The sequence below is a fragment of the Gracilinanus agilis genome, chromosome 2 (genome assembly GCF_016433145.1).
Source record: "Gracilinanus agilis isolate LMUSP501 chromosome 2, AgileGrace, whole genome shotgun sequence".
NCBI lineage: Eukaryota > Metazoa > Chordata > Mammalia > Didelphimorphia > Didelphidae > Gracilinanus > Gracilinanus agilis.
In genome coordinates, this window is record NC_058131.1 from 624013125 (window position 1) to 624037215 (window position 24091).

At 37.9% G+C, this 24091-nt stretch overlaps 1 protein-coding gene across 2 annotated transcripts in view; it reads left to right on the forward strand.

Moving 5' to 3' along the window:
• Nucleotides 1-23009, forward strand: part of VTI1A (vesicle transport through interaction with t-SNAREs 1A) — a 437247-nt gene extending 414238 nt beyond the window's left edge. For both annotated transcript variants that reach the window (XM_044665578.1, XM_044665577.1), the window contains one exon: nucleotides 22599-23009. In XM_044665578.1, the coding sequence (XP_044521513.1) occupies nucleotides 22599-22692 (94 nt within the window). In that variant the 3' untranslated portion in view covers nucleotides 22693-23009. The remainder of the gene's footprint in view (nucleotides 1-22598) is intronic.
• The last annotated feature ends 1082 nt before the right edge of the window (nucleotides 23010-24091 follow it).

Genomic DNA, 24091 nt, shown 5'->3' on the forward strand with positions numbered 1-24091 from the left:
TTCACAGATAAATACTTTCCATTTGGTGCTGTTTAGAGTTTTGGATTTTTCAGTAGAGTTATATTCTTTGTCTTCCCTCACATCTTCATTCTGGGACAATTGCCATGTCTATCTCCCTTCCCTGGCACTGCCTTCCATTTTGAATCATATCTAAACATGCATTTTTTATCTCCTTGTTTAATAACTCATTCTTCCTTGGTCATTCCCAGCCTACAGACTTGGGTAAGTATGAAAGACCATAGTGTTGGCCAGGTGTATATATGGTCCCACATTCCCAGTGTTTCTAAAGGAATATTATACTTGTGGTAGTTTGTACCCTTAAGTATACATTATCCAAAATTCATGGTATTACTCACTGCATAGGTCAGTAACCCTCATTCCCAATATGTGACTGAGGAAATACTGTGCTGAATTCTACCTCATGGTTGTTATCATCTTCTATCCACTAAACTGGCCCAGGAATAGCACAAGAGCCCTGTTTTTAGAAGGCCCACCAAAGAAAAATGCTAAAGCTGTTAGTATGTTGCCTCTCCACTTATCTCTGTCATGTGGGAATATGATATAGATAAAATCAGACCCAATGAAAGGTTCTGCTGATATTATTTTCAGTTTTTCGTCTAGACAGAAAGGAGTATCTGAAATACATAGAACCAAAAAGAGATGGAGAGAGGTACTCCCAGCAGAAGGCCAGAGAAGGGTAGTAAGCTGCTGTCTGTGTTTAAAAAAAAAAAGTTTGAAAACCACCACCCACTCATCAGGTGATTGGAGACTGTAGTTGTAAAAATGTGCTGGAGGCAGAAGTTCGAAAAAATCCCAGAAAGTGTTGAAAACATCTCTAAACAAGGTATTTTTCTCCTGCACCTTTCTTGCTAAAGGTCCCAATTGCTGCCAAGAAAACTAGTGAGAATGTTAGCTGCCAAATAAAAAATTTATGACAGTGTTTGGCAAAGGACTATATCGCTGCTTGTTTTCTACATTTCCACAAGGCCCTTGAAGGCAGCCTCTTTTTTCTTTTCTTTGCACCGCCCTCCCCCCACCCCCACTTTTGGACACGTATACCTAACTGATCACTGTTCTGAGTCTGTTCTTTAATAAAAGAGCAAACTCCAATAAAGTCGGATTAAACAATACAACTTTTTTACTCTTCTATAACCTCAAAAAATGTGGAGAAAATATTTTGATCCATGCTTTCTGTTTAAAGAAAGGGGTTGGGCCCATCTTTGCTGGCCTGTTGCATTTAGATACTCTTATAATAAAAGGAAATTTCATAGGTATCATAGAATGGTCAAGCTGTTAGGAGTTGGAGCTAATCTAACAACCTCCTTTTCCAGATGAGGAAACTGAGACTTACAGAGATGAATTGAATTGCCCAGGGTCACGATGAAATTTAATAGCAGAATCCAGGCTACAACCTAGGCCTCTTGCTGCCCAGCCCAGCACTCTTTCTATAATGTCCCATTGCCTTCCTCAGGTACATATAACTCAAATTAAAAGGGTCTTAAACAGTCCTATTCCTTTAAAGTTAAGAAAACTGAATCTCATACAATTTGTGTAACTTGTTCCAGATTACAAATCACAAGTAGTGATAGAGCTAATGCTGGAATCCTGTTCTCTAGCTTCTGAGTTCAATGGTGTAGATAGTATAAGAAGATTCCTTAGAATCAGGAAGATCTGAGTTCAAATACTGCTTCAAATATTTCCTAGCTGGATTGCCTTAGAGAAGTTACTTAGCCTCTCTCAGACTCATCCATAATATAGGAATAATCATTGTTCTATTGTCAAGGCTATTGTGAGAATCCAATGAAATAATGTATGTGAAGTACTTTGTAAACTTTAAATATCAACGATTATTACAATTACTTTTATTACTGTTATGTTTTCCCCCTGCCTCAGTAGTTCCACAAAATTGCTTTTATTCAGTTCAATCTATATGATTTTCCTAAAATGTAGATCTGATTATGTCATCTCTCTTCTCAACAAACTCCAGTGGTTTCCTATGGCTTCCATGAGCAAATACAAAATGCTCTATTGGGTATTTAAAGCCCTTCGTATCCTAGCTCCCTCCCACCTTTCTAGTTTTCGTATACCTTACTCCCCAGCAGGCACTTTTTTATCTAATAAAACTGACCTCCTAGCTGTTCCACAAACAACTCCATCTCTCAGCTCTGCACATTTTCTCTTGCTGTCTCCCATGCCTGTAATGCTCTCCTTCCTCCACTCCCAACTGCCAATCTCCCTGGCTGCCTTTAAATCCCAACTTAAATCCTCCTGTCTACAAGAAGTCTTTCCTAACTCCTCTTAATTCCAGTATGTTCTCTTTTTTAATCATTTCTTACTAATTTTGTAGATAGCTTGCATCGTATGGGTTTGCATACTTTGTTATTTGACCCAGCAGTACTACTATTAGATGTTTCCTAAGGTGATCAGGTAAAAAAAAAAAGAAAAGAACCTATATGTTCTAAAATATTTATAGCTGCTCTCTTTGTGGTGGCAAAGAACTGGGAATTGAGGGCATGCCCATCAATTGGGGAATAGCTAAACAAGTTGTGGCATTTGATTGTAATGGAATACTACTACAGTATAAGAAACATTGAGCAAGTTAATTTAAAAAAAACATGGAAAGACCTACATGAAATTATAAAGAACAAAATGAGCAGAACCAGGAGAGCATTAGTGCTTGATGAATAACTTGTGGATGTTCACCTCCAGAGAAAGAACTGACAAATACAAACAAGCAAGATATAGTTAAATATAAATATATATAATCGTTTGGTCAAATGATGCCTTCTCTAGTGCTGGGAGGGGAGGGTGGAAGAAAGATGCTTGGGAAATTTAGTGTAACAAACAAATTAATTACTTTTTTTTTAAAAAGAAGGGAAAAAAAGGATTGTAAGCTCCTGAGGAAAAGGACTATCTTTTGTCTCTTTGTATCCCCAGCATTAAACACAGTGCCTTAATAAATGATGATTGATTAAATACTTACTATTGATAAAGCACTGTGCTAGGAAAAGAAGAAAACAAAGCCCCTATCCTCAAGTGACTAGCATTCTGCTTATTTTTTTTAAATGGAATGGAATTCCACCTGAAGGTTCTAAAATCATATATTATTGGCTAATGAAATATAAAGGATTCCATTCACTAAAATTCTTTGTGTGCCTCTTAAATGTACAAACCAAATAACATGGAAAATGTGCTAGTTAGCTGAAACTGAAACATATCAATCGAGTCTTTGGGCCTTTTCATTAACTGTACATATGAGTTCACAGAGTATCTCTGGACTGAACAAAAAACATTTTTATAGCATTGTTTAAATGTTGACAATAATAATCACATTTGCTGTATGAATATTCTGAAAATATTTTGCCTGTTTGAGGAAGCAAAATCACCTGTTTCTAGTTTTCCAAAACAGTTATCAGATTATGCTTTTAGCTGTTAATTAGTGCTATTTAGTCCATATTTTATCCTTTGACATATTCAAAGCCTAAACTACATGTGTCTGAGGTAGCATCTGCCAAAAATTGTCCGGAACACAGTGACAGCACAAGTACGACTACTTCCTGCTTTGGCTATGGCTGGGGAGCTCATGGAATTTGATGTAAAGTGCGGAAGACAGACCAGCAGTAAGCGGATTATTTCAAACAGCATTAGGAGTTCACTGAGGGAAGATTAGCTCCATATCAAGCAGATAGGATAAGTAAATTAGAAAACCTCCCCATTAGTACATGAAACCCAGATTTGTGCTTGTTTATGATCTGCTGAAAGGCAGCGTCAATGTCATGGGTCCTCGTCTTGATTTAAGTTGAAGTGTTGGCATGCCACATTAGCTTCCAATAGTATGGATTGGCATTGGGAACAAGTTCCGTTTAGCTGCAGAATTTTACACATTTTGAGTTTCATATATTGACCAATGTTTTCTTTGGCCCTAAAATAATCTCCAGAGTATATTATGATATTTTTGTAGCAGGACCTTGCTAAATGACTATGAAGTCCTACATGAAGGCCCTTTTCTGTTTCTCCAATTGAAATGACTAACAGCATCATGCCAAAGGTATAAAAATGGTGTGCAAAGTTGCCAGTGCAACAAATCACATTAAATGCTTTTAAAATAAATAAATAGGGCAGCTGGGTAGCTCAGTGGATTGAGAGCCAGGCCTAGAGACGGGAGGTCCTAGGTTCAAATCCGGCCTCAGACAATTCCCAGCTGTGTGACCCTGGGCAAGTCACTTGACCCCCATTGCTTACCCCTACCACTCTTCCACCTATAAGTTAATACACAGAAGTTAAGGGCTTAAAATAAAAATAAATAAATAAGTAAGTAAGCAAGCAAATAAATAAATAAATGAATGAATGAATGAATGAATAAATAAATAAATAAATGAATGAATGAATGAATAAGCGAATAAATGAACAAATAAATAAATAGATAGATAGATAAGCAAGCAAGTAAGTAAGCAAATAAATAAATAAATAGGTAAATAGGTGCATGAATAAATAAATAAAAAAATAAATGGATGGATGGATGGATGGATGAATGAATGAATGAATAAATAAATGAATGAATAAACAAACAAATAAATAGATAGATAGATGGATAGATAAATAAATAAGCAAATAAGTGAATGAATGAATGAATAAACAAATTAATTAATTAACTAATTAATTAATTAATAGATAGATAGATAAATAAATAAATGAATGAAATAAGCCTTTCTAGTATCAGTGCTTAAAATCCAAAATGGGCCTTGTTTGGCAATCAGTATGATTCTTGTCTGCTTCAGTAATGATCCAGGGCTTTGATAAGCATTCAAGTGCATTTTTGAGACCACCATGAAAAATATTAGGCTGTTATATTAGTCTTCCCAGTCACTGTTGTCATCTCATTCATTTCTCATATACCCAGAAGATACCATACAGGCCTTATAACTTTGCCCCTCAATAGATAAACAAAACTATGCCCATCAAGAAGACAAGCTGTACTTGTTGCTTTTAGAATTAAAGTGGACTCCAAGCAGACACCCAAGTAGTAGAATCTAAACTACACAGCTCAAATAACTAAAATTTATTTCACAGGCTAACTGATGTTTGGAATGATGACTCTGAAGTTTTGCATGACCCAAAAGCTCATTTTGAGTCATAGAAAAATGCAAATAAACTATGTTTAGTTTAGTCTTAGTGTTAACTGTGTCTTATTTTCGCTTCAGCAAACACTTAGGCAATGAAAAGCAATGTGCTATCCTTGAAAGAACAACAAAGCATTCTAGACTTGGAAAACTGGATTCAAGTCCAACTCTGATACTTACTAGTTCTGTGACTACAGACAAGTCATATTACCTTTCTGAGCATCACCTTTCCCATCTGGAAGATGTAAATAATTATACTTGGATGAGATTATTATGAGGAAGACATCTTATAAACCTTCAAGTACAATATAATTGTGTGTTATTATTATCATTATGACTATTATTATGTGCCTACTAAATACTAGACATTGTATTAGGAGCTGAAGTCTCTCTTTAGCTTCAGTAGCAGTCTATTGATTGCTTATAGTACATTTCAGACTTCTGGTGACATCTCAAATCAAATACACCCAAAACAAAATGTATTTTATTCTCTACCCCTCTCCCAAACTTGCCTGCTTCCACCAAGGACATTACCATTCTACCATCACTTCTACCAAATTTGCCATCAAGTTCATCACTATTCTTCAGATCTCTCAGATTGGTAGCTATGGAATTATCCTCAACTCCTCACTCTTGCTCACTCCACATATCAAGTCTCTTGCTGCATCTTGACATTGCTTACCTCTATATCCTCTCTCTCCTCCAGTCTTTTCTCTTACACAGTTACCACCTTAATTCAGGCCCTTATCCCTCACCTGGAAAATTGGAATGACCTTTTAATCATTCTTCCTGCCTCAAATCTCTCTCCATTGTAATCTAACTTACACAATTGCCTTGTGTAAGATCTGGCCTTGTCACTCACCAAGTCAATAAACTCCATGGTCTTTTTGCCTCTAGTATTAAATGTAAATTCTTCTATTTAGCTCTGAGAGCCTATGGAATAGTTGTTAGTCACTATAGTGTTCAGACTTTTCAACTTTTCAAAGTTGTTTGTCTTTACAGTATTATTTTTATCATATAGAAAGTACTCTTGGTTCTGTTCCCTTCACTCTGAAATCAGTTCATATATGTCTTCCCCAATTTTTCTGAAACTGTCTCTTTCATCATTTCTTACAGCAAAATAATAATCCACTACATTCTTATGCCACAATTTGTTCAGCCCTTCCCTAATAATGGACGCTCCTTTGGTTTCTAGTTCTTTGCAAATATTTTTTTTAACCTACTACAAATACTTTGGTACATAGAGGTCCTTTTTCTGAGTTGTACTTTGAAGAAAAGAATTCAACAAGGAGGAAAAAAGAGGGATGGCATAACAGAGAGATGTTTTTGCAAAGGCATGGGGGTAGAAGGTTGTGTATGAGGAAAGGATTGAAAGTGAGTCAGTTTAACTAAATTAGGAGGTGAATAAGGAGACCCACATTCATAGTTCTAAAACACAAGTCTTACCAGGTCATTTCTCTTCTCAAATCTTCAATTACTCCCTATTGTCTGGAGGATTAAAAAGGAAAATCCTCAGCCTGGTATTTTCAAACCCTCCACAATCCGGCTCCCATTTACCTCTCCAATATGGTCACAGTTGGAATAAAAAACAAAAAGTGAATGAATATGGCAGATATTCTGGCAGGAGATTTCACAGGACTTAGCAAGTGATTCAATACATAGGGTATGAAGATAAGAAACAATAAATGACTCTGAGATGGTCTTGAGCCTGAGTGATTGCAAAAATGAATAATGGTACCCACAAAAGAAAAAAAGAAGGAATGATTTGGAAAGGGTTGCTTGTGATTCCAGTTTTGTTTGTGCCTATTTTGCAGCACCAACAGGACATCCAGATATAGTTAACTTTCTTGCAGGTAGAAGTGTGAGATTAGAACTTAGGAGAAAAACTGAAGATGATCATTTTATTTCAGTTGTTTGAAAAAAATGTAATATAGTCAGGTGTCATATGTAGTAAATCTAAACCAAAATAATTAGGATGATGTTAATCTTATCTTCCATTAGAACAGAACTTTGTTTTCTTCAAGGCATTTTCATGTACATTGTCCCTTTCAGACATTTACTCCACTATAGTACACATCCTCTTCCATTCTTAAACATTCCAAATAAATGAGAGTTTACTATATTCTTATCTCTTTGACCACTTACCTAGTTTAAAATTGTGTTTAAATGAAATTTATGTTGCATTAAATGTACAGAGAAATATCTCATCTACTTCTTCTTTAGATGGCTCTTGGAGAATTAGAATGGTAAACCCCCAAATTCTCACCTCCTATCATGTTACACAAATGATTCCCACTTTAAATTATACTTGGATATAGGAGAAATTATGACAGAAAATTATAGAATTTAGAACTAGAAGAGACTTCAGAGACCATGTAGTAGTACAAAAGGGGGGAAATAGGGCTTTGTCCCAGACCACCAAAATTTAGAAGGCAATGACAGCTTTTATACCCTTTCAGCAGTATAGAAATGACTAGGCCTACCTCTTATTTAACAATAATAAGTTAAGTTAATAAGATGAGTTCCTCCCCTTCTCATCAGAAATTGTCTTCTCAGCAGTGGCTTTATGTTCTTTTGGAGTCTCTGTCTTATTCCTTTAGGTACTCTTCTCCCATGGAGCCTAGTATCCTCCCGACTAAATTTGTCTTCAAAAATTTATTTGAAAGTTCCTTTCATCTTGCTTGCTCTGTGTATACTTGGTTAGCCTTGCCCTAATCTGTTTTATGAAGCTTGCCTCAGGATCCAAAATTGTGAGTCTAAATAAAAGCCAACCCCTTCCTCTGTAAGGGAGGAAATTTAGACCTAAAGAGCTAAAGTTGACTTGTCTAAAGTCACACAGCTAGGGAATTAGCAGATGCAGAATTCAAGCACAACCCTTTGACCCTTAAACCCACTGCCCCCCACGAGAGACCACTGCTATTCCAGGAGCCTCAAAGAAATGAGATCCTCAGATCAATTTGGGGCTCAAACATCACCTTATTATATGATAACTCCAAAACATTTCCATAAAATACAGCTTCTCTACACATTATAGAGAGGTAAGGATGACTTGCTTTAATAGGGTTTTGAAAGCCTTGGGTGGATGCTAGTCTTTTAACTTAGAGTCTGATAAGTATGTTGCCATCCTCTGTTTTCACCAATGTTTAGTCACCAAGGAGACTTATAATACTGGAATGTCTCCAACCACTGGAAAGAAAAGATATTTCTGGTTCCTTAAAAAATGAACTGTACAAGGTGAAAAGAAAATGACTATAGCCAAGCATCTCCTGTTAGCTAATTTGATAGTTCTCTATCAGGTAAACCATTAAGTGAATACATTGATCTTTTTTTCTTCTATTTTTGCTGTTCTGCCTTGGCTATTCTCAGGATTTCTCTGAACCAGTCCAGCAAAAATTTATTTTTATTAGTTCCACTGGCCTTGTGGAAAATTATCTCATGAACTGGTTTTTATAGGAAGACTCAAAGCACAGCACAGGTTGAAAAATAAGCCTATAGCAGTCAAAACTGTTGTCTGAAATGTCTTCAGACTGGAAGGCTGAATTTATTGCACAAAACAAGTACTAGCTATGTGGAGGTAGGTGTGCAGTCCCGCTCATTATCACTGGGAAAGGGGAACCAAAAAGCCGAGTAAAAAATTAAATTTTAATAATGCCAGTGATATTTTCTAAATCTTTCCTGACAGAAAGATTCTCATTATTTTTATCCATCTCTGAGTAGGTCCTTTTAGAGCCATCTCAGAAATGGCCTCAGCTCTGATTGTTTTCTTTTCTTTATAGTGTCTAAAAACCAAATATATATACACACAAATATGCTTTGCTATCATTCAAGGAGGGCCGTGGCCCTGGTAACGATCTAGCTAGCATTTTTTGCAGAAATGTTGACTGTGGATGCCTTTAGCTTTTCTAAAGGGGTCAGGCTCGTTAAGGCAATTGTTTTAAATGCTCTGAACAAAGATCTACAACCACCCATGGGGTGAAGTAAAAGGAACATGGCCATTCCCTAGCCACAAATGTGTTATTAAATTACCACTAATTTGGTAAGCATCACAAGTGAGTCAAGACATGGGGGGAAATGAATGATTCAGTGATTTTGGTGCTTTTTCTTATGGTGATATTTCAGCTTGATTGTCCAATATTTGTGTGGGGGATCTGGAAACCATATTCATTGCAAGTCGGTAACTCCACAATGACATTGTATTGTAGTTTACTTGGCAGTCTTTTTTCAAACCCTGAATCCCAGAGAGGCAAGATGTCAAGGAGAAGAATGCTATGACTTAGGCTGCCCAAAGGCAAAAGACCCCTGGAAGGTCTAGCTGACAAGCCCTGTGCTTTCTGTATCACTGATAGGCACAACCAGTTTCATTTTCTTTGTAACGTCTGACCTGTTCAATCCAGTTGATGTTCCTTGGGCATTCACCCAGGGCATAGTCATTGCCCTAAGTACTTTGGTTTTGTGGGTCAGAATGGTGTTAGAACTTGGAGAACATACACTTTTGGCCCAGTAACAATGGCATGACCTTACAGAGACTGTGAAGAAGCATGGGGCAAATGTAATTATTTCCATTTCATAGTTGGGTAAGCTCAGGTACCTTTGTCTTTTCCCAAGGATACTTAGCTAACAAAGGATTGAGGTTTTCTATCTGACTAATACTTTAGCCATTCTAACAAGAGAATTTAATTCATTAAATCCTGTGGAATACCTAGATTTTTTTCCCCTCGGGACTTTTACTCATTGTAGAATACTTTAAAACATATATGCTTGTATAAACACACTATTCTAAAATTACAGAGAATTGAATTGCAAAATCACTCTGTCAGTGCCCCAGAAATAATGGATTTAAAGAAGAATATCATTTTTCTATTATAGTCTTTTTAGTAAGGACCAGCTGATTGCTTTGAGTTAAACTAGAACAGTTTAATGAAATTACCAACAATGGACATACACAACTGTTAGAGACAGAAGAAAGCAAGTGAAACATGCCACTTAATTGAAAATTATAAGTATCTGTTGCACCTCTTCCTTCACAAAAAGCCTGCACTGATGCCACACTGTAGGGTAAAAGTGTTTCTCAGAAGATTTTGCCAGTGAACTGTGAACTCTGGCAGGTCTTACCGAACTGTCGAGGCTCCAGGTGTGCACTCGATGATAACCTGGCCTTCTATTGTCCAAGATCCAGCCTAGCTAAGTTCCAAGAAGGTCAGCTGAAGAGGGATGAATTATTTTGGCCACAGCCACTCTCAAAATCTAAATTATAGAGAGTCTGAAATCCCTAACAGTGGAGGGAGTGCCCATATCAACAAAATTACACATCTTTGAAGTATATAAAGCTCCTTAAGTTATCACTTACTTCAGGGGCTTTTCAACCTCTACTGAGTTGGTTTCAACTATTCAGTTCAACAAATCGTAAGCATCTACTGGGTACTGGGAAAGAAACAAAGACTATGCCATGCTAGCTGACCCAGATAGAGTTAATAAACTGGCAACTTTTTGTAATTTCAGGACATTTTTCAGAATTTTTATGATTGCAGAACAAGACTTCTAGACTGACCATTTAAGAATATAGTTTGCATCCCAGGGAACTGGGCAGATACATAGACAATCATGTGGATTTAGGAATAATGGTGCCAACAGACTAATCTAAAGCACTAAATTTATTTTTTTATTTGAATTTTTTAATTTAATTAATTGATTTAGAATATTTTTCCATGGTTACATGATTCATGTTCTTTCCCTCCCCTCCTCACACTCCCCCTCCAATAGCCAATGAGCAGTTCCACTGGGTTTTACACATGTCATTGATCAGGACCTATTTCCATATTATTGATATTTGCATTTAGGGTGATCGTTTAGAGTCTACATTCCCAATCATATATCCCCATCTACCCATGTTATCAAACAGTTGTTTTTCTTCCCCACAGTTCTTTCTCTGGATGTGGATGATGTTTTTTTCTCATAGGTCCCTCAGAATTGTCCTGTGTCATTGCATTGCTGCTAGTAGAGAAGTCCATTACATTCGATTGTACCACAGTGTATCTGTCTCTTTGTATAAGGTTCTGCTGGTTCTGCTTCTTTCACTCTGCATCAATTCCTAGAGGTTGTTCCAGTTCACATGAAATTCCTCCAATTCATTATTCCTTTTAGCACAATAGTATTCCATCACAAACAGATGCCACCAATTTGTTCAGCCTTTCCCCAATCAAAGGGTATCCCCTTGTTTTCCAGTTTTTTGCCATCACAAAGAGTGTGGCTATAAATATTTTTGCACAAGTCTTTTCCCTTATTATCTCTTTGGGGTATAAACCCAGCAGTGGTATGACTGGATCAAAGAACAGACAGTCTTTTAAAGCCTTTTGGGCTTAGTTCCAAATTGCCATCCAGAATGGTTAGATCAGTTCACAACTCCACCATCAATACATTAATGTCCCAATTTTGCCACATCCCCTCCAACATTTATTACTTTCCTTTGCTGTCATGTTAGCCAATCTGCTAGGTGTGAAGTGGTACCTCAGAGGTTTTTTTTATTTGCATTTCTCTAATTATAAGAGATTTAAAACACTTTTTAATGTGTTTATTGGTAGTTTTGATTTCTTTATCTGAAAATTGCCTATTCATGTCCTTTGCCCACTTATCAATAGGGGAATGGCTTGTAAAGCGAGTTGGTTCTAACACTGAACTATATATAGCATTTTGTGATACAAGGGAAAGACTATTGGATCTTGACTCAAAAGACCTGGTTTTGAATCTCAGGTTCTGCCATTATGATAAGCTGTTTGCCCAAGAACAAGTGACTACTTCTTTGGCCCTTAATTTCTTTATCTGTAAAATGAAGGAATATACTAGATGACTCTGAAGGTCGCTTCCCAATCTAAAAATGTGAACCTGAGGTCATCTCAGAGTTAGAGAGGAGTAAAAAGGTTTTCTAGTCCAACATGTACCTGAACAAGAATCCTTTATATCACTGAAAAGTGACCATTTTCTTTAATATGACCTAATGGATTGCCCCTGATAATGTATTGGCACTATGACCAAGAAGCTGGTGTTTTTATCTCACAGTGATCCAGGAAACTCTCTAAGATTATACATGACAAATGATATCTGTCCCACTTATATCAGTAGAGGGAATTTCTAAATTAAGAATTTATCACACTGATGAAGTCATAGGTCTAGATGCCACAACCTCCCCTCCCAAGGTGATATCCACCATCCTCCCTAAAGCCTTTTTTTTATTATGTCAGAAACTTCTTTATATCCAACTTAAATCACATCTGTTGCTTCTCTGACAAGAAGAGCTATTAAATTTTGAGATGGATCTTTGGCAATTATTAAATCTCCTTCCCTGGGTACAAAGGTATGTATGATGGACCTCAGCAACACATAGAATAGATGACATCTGGTGATACGTTACACATTAGTAGGTACTTAGTAAATATTTGAATGATTTATGGCAGCCTGATCTGTGTGGTCTTTCTTAGTCTATTTCTTGTTTCTTTCTCCTAAATGTTATCTATTCACAAAGGCAGCTATGTTTTTAAGTGCAGGTTGAAAACAAAGAAATATGATTACTATATTGTGCTGGGTTAAAAACAAGGAGACCTTGGTTCTTTATTTAACTTTGTTGTTATCTAGTTATGGGACTTCCCCTTGGTGGTTCTCAGTTTCCTTCCCTGAAAATGAGGGGATTGAACTGGACAGGCATTGATGTCACTTCCAGTTCTAACATTCCACAAATCCGTGAATCCCTAGCCCATAAGAGCTTCCAAGGTCTCTAATTGGGTCAGTCCATCAGAATGCTATGTTAAAGAACATCCTATGAAGAAGCAATTTCCCTAGCCATCCTATTCTCAAGTCCAACCCTAATGGTGTTGTAATCATTGTACCTGCACTGAAATGTGATATACACATTTGGAAATGTATAGTATAATGGAATGACACATCCTTCATCAAAACCTATCAGAGTGGTCTCTGACAGGTCTTCCTTGACTGTCATCCCAGATTGAAAAGGTATCATCAATTCCAGCCAATAGGATGCCTCTTCTCTCCTGTTTGACGTAGCTGTTTCCATCTTAGAGAAAAAATTCAGCCCTGCTGAGGTGGTGCCCGCAACTCAAAGCCCAGATACCAATCTGTGGGAAGGAGGATCCCGCCCAACAAAAGGAAGAGCCAGTTTGGCACCACTGACTGAGCACTACAAATGAAATACTCTGATTACTTGCCCTCAGCTTCTCTGAGCCTGAGCTGGCTTGTGAATCTTACCATTCCTGAACTGGCATTTTTCTTTTCAGCCTTCTCTGAGAGTAGTATTAGTGTGTATTAAAAGGGCTTTACCTTTTCAAAATGCTTTATAATCTTTAATTAGTTAATCCTCCTTCCCCTGTGGGTAGGTGAGTTGGCTCATTTTATTGAGGAGGAAACTTGAATGCTAAGTGTCATGGAGTGACTTGCTCCAGGTCACACCACAGAAAATCCAGGATTATGGGCATAGAACAAATTGCCTTATTATTAGAATGGCTATAATTATAACCTTAGTTGTTCCCTTGTTATTCTGATTTTTACTTCCAGCCCAGTAAGCTCCTAGAGGGCAGGGACTTAAGCATGTCTTTGTTCTGTATCATGTGGAATTGTAGTCCACATAGTGAGAGGGAGAGCAGACCAATTAGCTCTCTACAAATTTGGAAACTAGATGGCATTTTTCTGATCCCTTTGCCCTTTTTTTATCGTTGCTCCCTTTTCTCTATAGAGAGTTGAGTGTCTTCAACATAGGTCGGCAGTCACCTATTATGGTTTCCCTTCCAAGTGAGTAGGCAGACCCTACCCCAGCAACATCAAAATTTTCCTACCCTGTATCCCCTGCCCTCAGAGCCCTAACCTAACCTGATGATCTAATTTGAACTAGATATTAATGACTAATTAATGGCCTAATATGTGCTATGGTCGCATTTGCATTTTAACAGGTCCTTTGGTGTCATAACCCAAAGGCATGAGTAATGTGGGAATTTCCGTGATCCTCTGCCAGAGACCTTTCAACTCCTTTCAAATCACCCACTTAGGCCACTTCTCATTCCACCTGTGCACAAATAAGCCCAGCCCTAGGTGGATGGATATGAGAAACAATATTGGACTTGGAATCAGAAGACTTGGTCCCATGTCCCAATTCTGCTACTTAATCATTATGTGACATTTAGCAAGTCCATTGAACCTCTCCACACTACCTGTCTGACAAGATTATTACCTTCTCAGCTTCAAAAGAAATAATGTACTTGATCAAATGAAATATGTAAAGTCCTTTGTAAACCTTAAGCTGCTATATAAACTATAGCCTCAATGTTATTATTATTAAAGTTAGGTGTAAGATTTTTTAAAACTCTTGGGTAATTTGTCAAGCATTTATTATGTGCCTAACACTGTGCTAGGGAGACAAAGACCAGAAAACACATAGAATACTGTCCCTTTTCTCAAAGTGTTAGAGAAAACAATAGACCTTCAGAGGTGAAAGGAACCTTAGAGATCAACTTCTCCAACTTCCTCATTTTAGAAGTGAGACAGGCCCAAAGGGATCAAGGTAAGATCAAGATAAGTATCCAAGGTCACCACACAACTAATAAGATAGTGCCAGATCTGAAAGCCAGATCTTCAGTCTTAAAGGCCATGATTTTGTCCACTATGTCATACTTCCTCTCTAGGGTAATGATAAAATATAAGCACCCCCTGGGTCTGAAGATGCAAGTCAGTTTAAAAATGCTGGATATAATCAGAGATAAAATTGAGGCATAATTGCTTCTGTGCAAGTCTGGGAGTAGATATGCCTTAATTCCAGGAATCCCTCTCATAAGTAGTCACCTATACACCTGATAAAAGTAAACATTGTATAATCTGTGAGTCAACTTTTGTGTTCATTTTCATCTGGCGTCTCAGTTGGACTCAAAGAGTACAGGACTTCATTCCATCCACAGCATTTCACTAGTTCTGGTGACTGCTTTTTGAATAGCCCTACCTAAACCAAAAACTCATGGAAGACCTTGTAAATATATTTGTAAATAGTACACGTTGGAATTGGCACAGTCATAGTGCTGAAGCTGTAATGATGCCTTGTTTTGAAAATCCTAAATCGAGATTGATTGATGGTGGATACACCACTGCCCAAAGTTGAGTTTGTTTGGAAGCTGGAGAGTATTTCTTTTCAGGTAGGCACCCAGAGAGGAGTGTGTACTGACTCCTTTGCCCCAAAGCTTATAACCTGTCCCCAGGACTGCTCATTTTCATGATAATCGCTACGGTGCTGTCAGACCCTAAATGGCAAGCCATCATTATTCCATGCTGGTCAGTCAGACAGGGAGGCATGTACAAGACATCACGTTGAACCTGCATAGATGTCGTGCACTCTGCAGCTAATGAATGCAAGCTTGTAAAAGGGTTTAGACACCACTAGCATCCTTAATGTAAGCTTGATAATAAGCTTCTGCTGAAATAGCTTCTTGTCTACAAGTAACATTTCTAACTCAGGAGGAAAAGGATGGAGCAGGCTTTGTCCACAGATATTTGGGTGAGTAGAAAGACAGAGAATATCATCTCAGTAGGATCTCCAAAGCCAGAGATGTGTACATATTCAGAAAGGGAACCTGATTTGGAGGCCAGGGGACATGGAGGAGGGAGAGTGATTTGCTGAAAGTGAAAGAATGTCTGAGCACCTGCATTATCCAGGCACAGATGCCTCTGAGGGGAGCTTGGGACACTCTTCTGCCAAAGGTTAGGTGTTGTGACCAAACATGCCAGAGAAGAGGGTCAAGGTTTTCCAAACAAAGAGGAGTCATCCTTGTTTTCAAAGTCCTAAAAGGAAAGATAGCAGCTCTTGCCAGACTTGGACAAAGTAATGAACTTAAACCAGAAAGGACCTCATAGCTGGCCTGCTCTCAGACCCTTAGGCATGTTGGACTCCCAGAGGCAGAGTTGGTAGGTAACGGCTGTTGCTGCTGCTGCGGCAGCTTCTTCTTTTCTACTGAACTGTCCAAAGCAGAGCAAGTCTTCTAGATTGCCTTCTCCCAGTCTCTTGAGCTTGTTTTTGAACCGAAGAAGAGAGCGTTGCAATGGAAAGATTAGCCTCTTCCTCAGTTCCACACGGGATTGGGATTTTCTACAGGATTCAGTGAGTGCAGCCTCAAAGTAAATGGTTAATTCATCTTGTATCAACAGCACTGTGATTCATAATGTAAACTTGGAGAATCCTTGATGTTTCAGTCACACATTCCTTTTAATTTGGCTCTGCGTTCTTTTAAAGCTACAGTGTGCTAACTTAATAGAATGCAACATGCAAATGCACCAATTTTTGCCTGGAGGCAGTTTAGCCTGGCTGTTTCAATGGGTGTCTTCTTTCAAGTGTATATTCTTTCTTAAATTATTTACTTGGTAAACACACTTTGCATTTTCAAAGGGGGCATTGGAGCTCCTCTTTCAAAATAGCTGGTTGAATTTTAGGGCCTTTCTCTCTCCCCCAAGTTAGAAACTCAGTCATTTTGGATTTTCCTCCTCTGACTTTCACTTTCTCATAATCCAGGGAAGCCCCCTTTTCAGCCTCCCAGCTCTAGATGCCTTTCTGCTTTGCCTACAGCAATACCCACTGGCAGTGTCTGGCTGTGACAGTACTGTGGGCTTTGTTACAGATGGGCCCTGCCAATGCCAACCATTGTTCCAGACTCCAAGCTGACCTGACTGTTCATTCTCTTTCAGGGTCCCTCAATTCTCAGTTTTCCTTTCTTCAGAAGGACTGCTCCAGCCTAAACTCTTAAGATCCAAGGACAACTAGACTAGAATCAAAACTCTACTGTGTATCTTGTATGTTCTAACTCTTAGCCTTTTCTTGCCATTCCAGAATCTGCACAAGTTTGCTCATCTTTAGTTTAGATGTAAATGCCCGTCCCCTGCCTTTTTTAAAAAATGGATTATTTCTCCGGATCTTGAGTTCATCTAATCTAAATGGCATCCTGATTGATTACATTCACCTTTTTCTGGCTTAATTTATTCTTTTTTTAAAAAATATGGTCTTCTTTTAGAACCATAAAATGTTCAACTTTGAAGCAACCAATAGTCATCTACCTTTAAGGCCCAACTCAAATGCCACATCTTCCAACATTTCTTCCTTGATGCCTTCAATTGATAAAGATCCTCATCCTGGCCCTCTACCTAGCACACTTTGTTTTATTTCTCTCTAATGAATTTATCATGCAATTCTTTGCATGCTTATGTTTTATCTCACAAAAACACTCTAGGTTGTATAAAGGCAGGGACCTATCTCACCTGACACTTTTTATGTTATTACCCTAACCCTAATACACACACACCTTTTAGAGACTCTGCCCACAATAGGTACTTAATAAACGTTTGGATAAATGAATGAATCCAATCCTACCTTCTCATTTTACAGATGAGGAAACTAAGGTATAGAAAAATGAAGTGGTTTTCTCCAGCTCATTATATAGTAAGTAGTGGAGGTAGGCAGTACTTGTATACAAGAATTCTGACTCATATAGTACAGATTCCCTTCTTTCTTAAAGATTCTTAAAAAGTTAAATCTTGATATGTATTTCATGTCAAGATTTCTACGATGAACCATTTTCTTCATAAGTGATACTGGAGGGGGCAGCTGAGTAGCTCAGTGGATTGAGAGTCAGGCCTAGAGACGGATGGTCGTAGGTTCAAATCCAACCTCAGACACTTCACAGCTGTGTTACCCTGGACAAGTCACTTGACCCCCATTGCCCACCCTTACCACTCTTCCACCTAGGAGCCAATACACAGAAGGAAAGGGTTTAAAAAAAAATAAGTGATACTGGATTTGGACTCATCAATCATAGAACGTAATGTGCCGATTGAAGAGGGAAGGAACAAAGGAATGAAGGAAGAAAGGAAGGAGGGGAAGAATGAAAGAAAATAGGAAGGGAAAAAGGAGTAAAGGAAGAAGAAAGGATAGAAAAAAGAAAGAAGAAAAAGAAAAGGAAAGGGTACCTGGACTAGACCATATATACAACACAGAAAGTTGGTACAGAAAGCAATTAGCCTATCAACTCCTTGAGAGGAAGAACTAATTTTCATTTTTGCCTTTGTATCCTTAGTGCTTAGCACAGTGGTTTGTACATTATAGACACTTAATAAATGCTTGACCTGAAGTGACATCATTTTGAAGGTATTAGGAATGAATTCCCCAAATACTGTAGGATTATAGATTTAAAAGTGAGAAGCCTACTGTACATTTTCCTAATTTTCACAGTGCTGAAACTGAGGCCCAGAGAAGCTGTGACATCCACAAATGAGCCAGGCAGTAAATGAGCATCAAATGTGAGATTCCTACTTCCCAACTGCTAATGTGAGATTCCAATCACTAACTTTTAAGTCAGTGTACTCTTTCTGCTATACTAGGCTGCTTCTCATATCTGAAAGGACAATGCCAAAAGCTTAGAAAAAAGTATTTATTAATATTGCCAAAAAGTTCATCAAAACACCAATAATACTAACATATATGCCTACTTTCTCCATTCTCTAGAATCATTTTGAGCATCATTTATGCCATGTCAAGGTCATTGTTGGTGACAATATCAAAAGGGTACAAAAAAAGCCTTCACAAGTAATATTTTACCGCATACTACATCTTTACAGCCATACACAACTTTAAAATGAAGATAATAATATCTAAATATGCTTATCATTTTTTTTGCTTTTTTTTTAAAGCATTGCATTTGGTTGAACAAAAAAAAAACTACCAGAGAGGCTTTTCTCCAGCAAGAGGTCTCCTATTCCATGTGGTTACAGTCATAAAAGAATCTTTGAGAGATACTATAGCAGAGTTAACTTTGTTTAATAATTCTCTGATTATTAACCCCAAGTGAGATGCAAAAAAAGAAGGAGAGTGGTCCCTCAAAAATATTTGCTACTGCCTAAATAATATCTAGTTTGAAAGCCAGAAAAGGGAGTCTCAACACATTGAGGTAATCAAGATACTGCTGTTTACTATGACATTGTGTTCACTGCATCAAGCCCTGGAACATTTTAGAGCTTTCTATAATAAGAACCATAATCATTTAAGAGCTTGACCAATGGAGCTATGTTAGAAAAAACAAATGGATGTCTACAGTCCAAGGTATGATATACAGTTGGATGGAAAGCCCAAAGAACTGGTCCATCAGTACATACATCTTGAACAGACATTGCAAATGGACAGTAAGCTGAGCCCAGAATTAAATAAGAGGAAGAGAACATGCTAGATTGCTTCTGGAAAATTGTGTAACCCTTTTCAAACTTCTCCCTAAAACAAAATCATTTTTAACATCCAAGATTCTTCCGCTGGTGGGCGATAACTTCTTGTTGTTATTCAGTCATTCAGGCTCATCTGACTTTTCATGACTCCGTTGAACAACTGTCCCTAGGATTTTCTTGGCAAAGATACTGGAGTGGTTTGTCAGTTCCTTCTCCAGTTTTATGTAGGCAGGAGTTAAATGATTTGCCCAAGGTCTCACAGCTAGTATGTTTCTAAGTCTATATTTGAACTCTGCTTTTTCTGATTCCAGGCTCAATACTCTATTCACTGTGCCACTTAGCTGCTCCATGACTAGAGATCATAAATTGGAAAATGTCCAAGGGGATAAAATTTTGGGTCACCCAAAGGGCAATGGAGAGATGCATGGTATATAAACTTCAGCATATTACCAGTTGTATATAGAAGTAAGAGATATCACCTATGATCAGGAAAAGAAGTAGGCCAGTCATGTAACAAGAGATAACAAATGATCAACCCACAATCTGCAGAGATACCTGTGTAATATCAAGGGACCTAGTAAAAGCCCTCCAGTATCTCGGCTAAACCTTCAGTAATGGATTTAAAGGAGGACATGAACAAGAAAACATAGGATGAGAAGGCAGAAGTGGGCTGTGACCTGCCATTTTGTAAGGATTCTTACAGACCATTTACCAAATCATAGAAGAATAGTGATCTGTCAATGAAGGAAGTAACCACATTGACAAAATCACAGACCCATGAAGTATTTATGTGCACATATAGATACATATATATTTACATTTCTTCTACTCTTGCTTTTAATAGAAGTACTAATTTACAGGTTTGTGGTTTCATACTGGTTATTCTGTTGTCTCATTGTGAGCCTCTGAAAGGTAGAGACAGAATATATGATCTTCAGATCAAATGTTCCCTAAATGAATTAAACATATGAGACTTTAGGAGAGATCTCTGAATGGAATCTTCTTTGAGGCTGGAAATGAAGATACACAATTAAACAGGTCAAGGAAGAACTGAGGATTTAAGCATTCTTATGCATGCATTTTTTTTCTAAACATGCCTTAGATTAAACAAGTTTCTCCCCACAGTTAATCCTGTGTAAATTAGCATCATGGATGCCTTGAGGCCTTCAACCCACAAATAAAATGGTTGTCAACCAAACTATACAAGAGACCTATTACTGTATATTACTTAGGGCAGAATTTTAAAGCGTTTTCATGCTTCTAATCTAGTTTACTGCTGAGTTCCAATTTTGCCGATTGCCTTTGCAAGCCAGCCACACAGTAACTTTCTGGGAAAACAAGAGATCTTATTTCCCACAGAGACTGAGGGAAATAGTGTGTTCCCAAGCCCATTCTCAAAAGACATATGCACCAAAGAAAAATTCTAGTCCAGGTGAAAATTTTAGCTGCCAAACTTATAAGAACCAATATCTACAAAAACAGATTCTCTTTGCTAAGGCATTATTTTTTTTTTTAAAGAATCGCTCATACCTTCCTTTGGCTGAGTAAATATGTCCTGTTAAGTCTGAATTAGCTGTCATCGCAAAGAATTAATGTCTTAGCGTAGCCTTTCTAGTGGGGAAGGGAGAAATAAACGAGACAGATCTTGGCTGAGCTTTAAGTGATAAATGAGGACAAAACAGGCCATTCATCTCCTGCGAGGAGAGTGGACACAAGCACTAAAGCAGTTTTGCGGAAGACGTGTCAGCAAATGTGATCATTTTGTAACCTGTCAGGAGGATAGAGAGCTAGTCCTTTTAGAGTGTCACAAGGGAGTGTGTTTGTCTGATGTGACAGTTTTCATCCATCCATTTACTTTTGGGGGGGGGTACTGTATGGGGGAGGCAGAGGTAGAAAAAGGGGAGTTGAAGTTGGATAAAACTGCATTTTAATTTATTGCTGCATACAACACATTCATTCATCCAGAATCTATGTAGAGTTTTGAATATACATAAGTAGATAAATTTATGGACTGCATGAAAAAACTGTCTTCCTTAAATTGGAGGATTTATTTAAACTCCAGGTGGAAACTAGAAAAGGGCAGGGTTCTCTTTTTGCTAGGAGGGGTGTGGGGGTGTATGTGGGGGTGGGGGTGGGGGGGTGTATCTGTGTCTGTGTGGGTGTGTAAGAGAGATACAAAGAAGGAAGTTTAAACAGCTACTGTTCCTTCTATTTCTTTGAGGTTCTCTGAGAATACATCCGACTGTGTTTGGCCCAAGTTCCCTCTGTCTTGAGGAAACATTATGATATTGGGATCTTTTTCAAGAACAAAGTAGTAAATTATGAAGTCAGTTCATTCAGGCATATTTGGATATTAATCTCTTTTCACCTAGACTTAGATGCTCTCAATTGACCAGTTGTCGTCCAGTAGACTCTTAAATTATTTTTATGCAGATAAAGGTTTTTGCAACAAATGTTGGATGATACCCAGGTTTTGGACTTCCAGAATCTTTTTTTTTTATTGCTAATTTCCATCTTTTTGCTACTGAACAAATGTAACATTCCTTCCCAGCATAACGGAATGTGTACGACACTCCAGTGACAGATGAGGCTTTTACAACATTAGCTTCACAGTTTGACACTTGCTTCTTTATCCCTATTCTTTTTTTTTTTTTTTTTTGCAACTTCCTTTCATACTTTTCCCTGGGTATTTTTGTACAGGTAAGTACCTCCCTGATGTGAGTTTCCTAGGAATCTTTTGCCTTAATAAGAAACGCCGCTAAAAATGAGCCTTGTCTCACATATTAGATTAAAAAGAGAAGATGACGTGGGTCCCTTGATCACTTAAGAGACTATATTGCAGTCAGATCCCAGAAAAGTTTTTGCATTACTTAGCTTGCAGCAAGTGTTTCTGAGTGTCATCGCTGCAGCTCATCACTTGGTGCAGCATGGAAATCATTATGAAGTTATTCATTTGTATTGTAATTTGTAAAGTCCCCAAACTACAGACATCAGAAACATTCCCCTCTCTCACTGTGTCTCTCTCTCTCTCACACACACACACACACACACACACATACACACACACACACACACACACACACACACACACACACGTGTCCCTTTTATAGGTATCTAGAGACCAGTTTCCCCCTCACTGTTTGATTAGACAAGTTTGTCTTTTCTATGTGGTTTGGCAAATGTTGTTCCAGTTTTTCTGATTGATTTTCCTCTTCTTTTTCTCTGCTTTTTTTGTAGGATTATCCAAAACCGTATCTTGGTGGTTATCCTTGCAATCATCGTGGTCTTCACCATCCTGACGGCTATTTTTATTTCTGTCAAAGGACACTGATGTATCTGCTCTTCCCTGATACACAGCACCACACGCCTTGTTCTGAGTAATTAAGACAAAGTGGTCACATGAATCATCCCTTTGCACTGACAGGCCCGAGTGCCCCTTTCTCCTCCCCCACTCTTGCTGCTGTTCAACTTTGGTGCAAGGAGTGTAAAAGATGTTTTCTATTCTTGATTGCATGTGGGGCGATTTCCCCTCTTGCTGATGTCTTCACAGAGATATTTTTTGGGAAGCTTAGTATTTGACTTGAAAAAATTTCACTGAGTGATCAAAATAGTATTTGTTAAATTCTTTATCCAGCCTGTGAAAACAGAAAAGGCCAAATTGTTGGAGGTGGGGGGGGGGGGAGAGAGACAGGGGAGGGCGGGTTGTCATGATTAAGGGAATGAGGGAAGCAGGGAGGGAAGAAGATGTGTTATTTAATGCTTTTGTCAGCTTGTGTTGGGTGTCAGACTGTTTGTCAGACCCCGTTGTCATATATACCCTTCTGTGGTGTCCAAATGTACAAGTTAAGAAGAAATCAGGTGATGAAGAAAGTGAGTTTCTCCTGAGAATAAATCCAGTTTATGAGAGGGGAGAAAAGAAAAACAAAACAAAACAAAAAAAGAAACCAACCTCTCTGGCTTAATTGTAAAGGAGGCTGTGGAATGTGGGCCATGTAGCAAATTGACCTACAGCTTTCCCTGTTTTTCTATTGAATATATTTTTTACTAAAATTGCCTAATATCCACTTTTTACAACTTTCATTACTGGCCATGAGAAGTGTTTCTTTGCTCTGTAAGAGCTCAGACTTCCTCATATTTACTAGCAAGATGAGGCCTTGCACAACATTTAATTGTGACCTGGACATTCCCGACCAATTTAATCATCTCTCTATCCTTCCAGTTTTAATATTTGTGCTGCCAAACACAACCCCTAGTATAAGTAAAAGGTCTGACAAGGTTCTCTCCATATCTATTTCCGTATGTAAAGAGAACATGAATATTTCAATAAGAGGGAGAACATGACTCCATTAGTGTGAAATTTCAAATGTGATTATAAATATGATGATGTTCTACAGTAAGAAAGACTTGAATAAACTTTACCTGAAACGTCCACTAACCTCCTTGAAAACAGTGAGTTATAGCAGAATACAAAAGAGGAGGGGGGCGCAGGGTTAGGGAGAGGAGGTTAGCTGACTTTTTGACTAACCAATGTTATCAAAACCTTCCTGAATTGGATATTTGTTCAAACCTGTAATTTTATTTGTGATTTTGGATTTCTTTTTCTGAAGTACTGGGGATTGCAGTAGAAATGAGTTCATTTATAATCAGGCTTAAAGTTTTTCAAGCAAAGATTGGGAGGCTGGTTGTTTGTTGTTGGGTTTTTTTTGTTTGTTTGTTTTTCCCAGCCATGA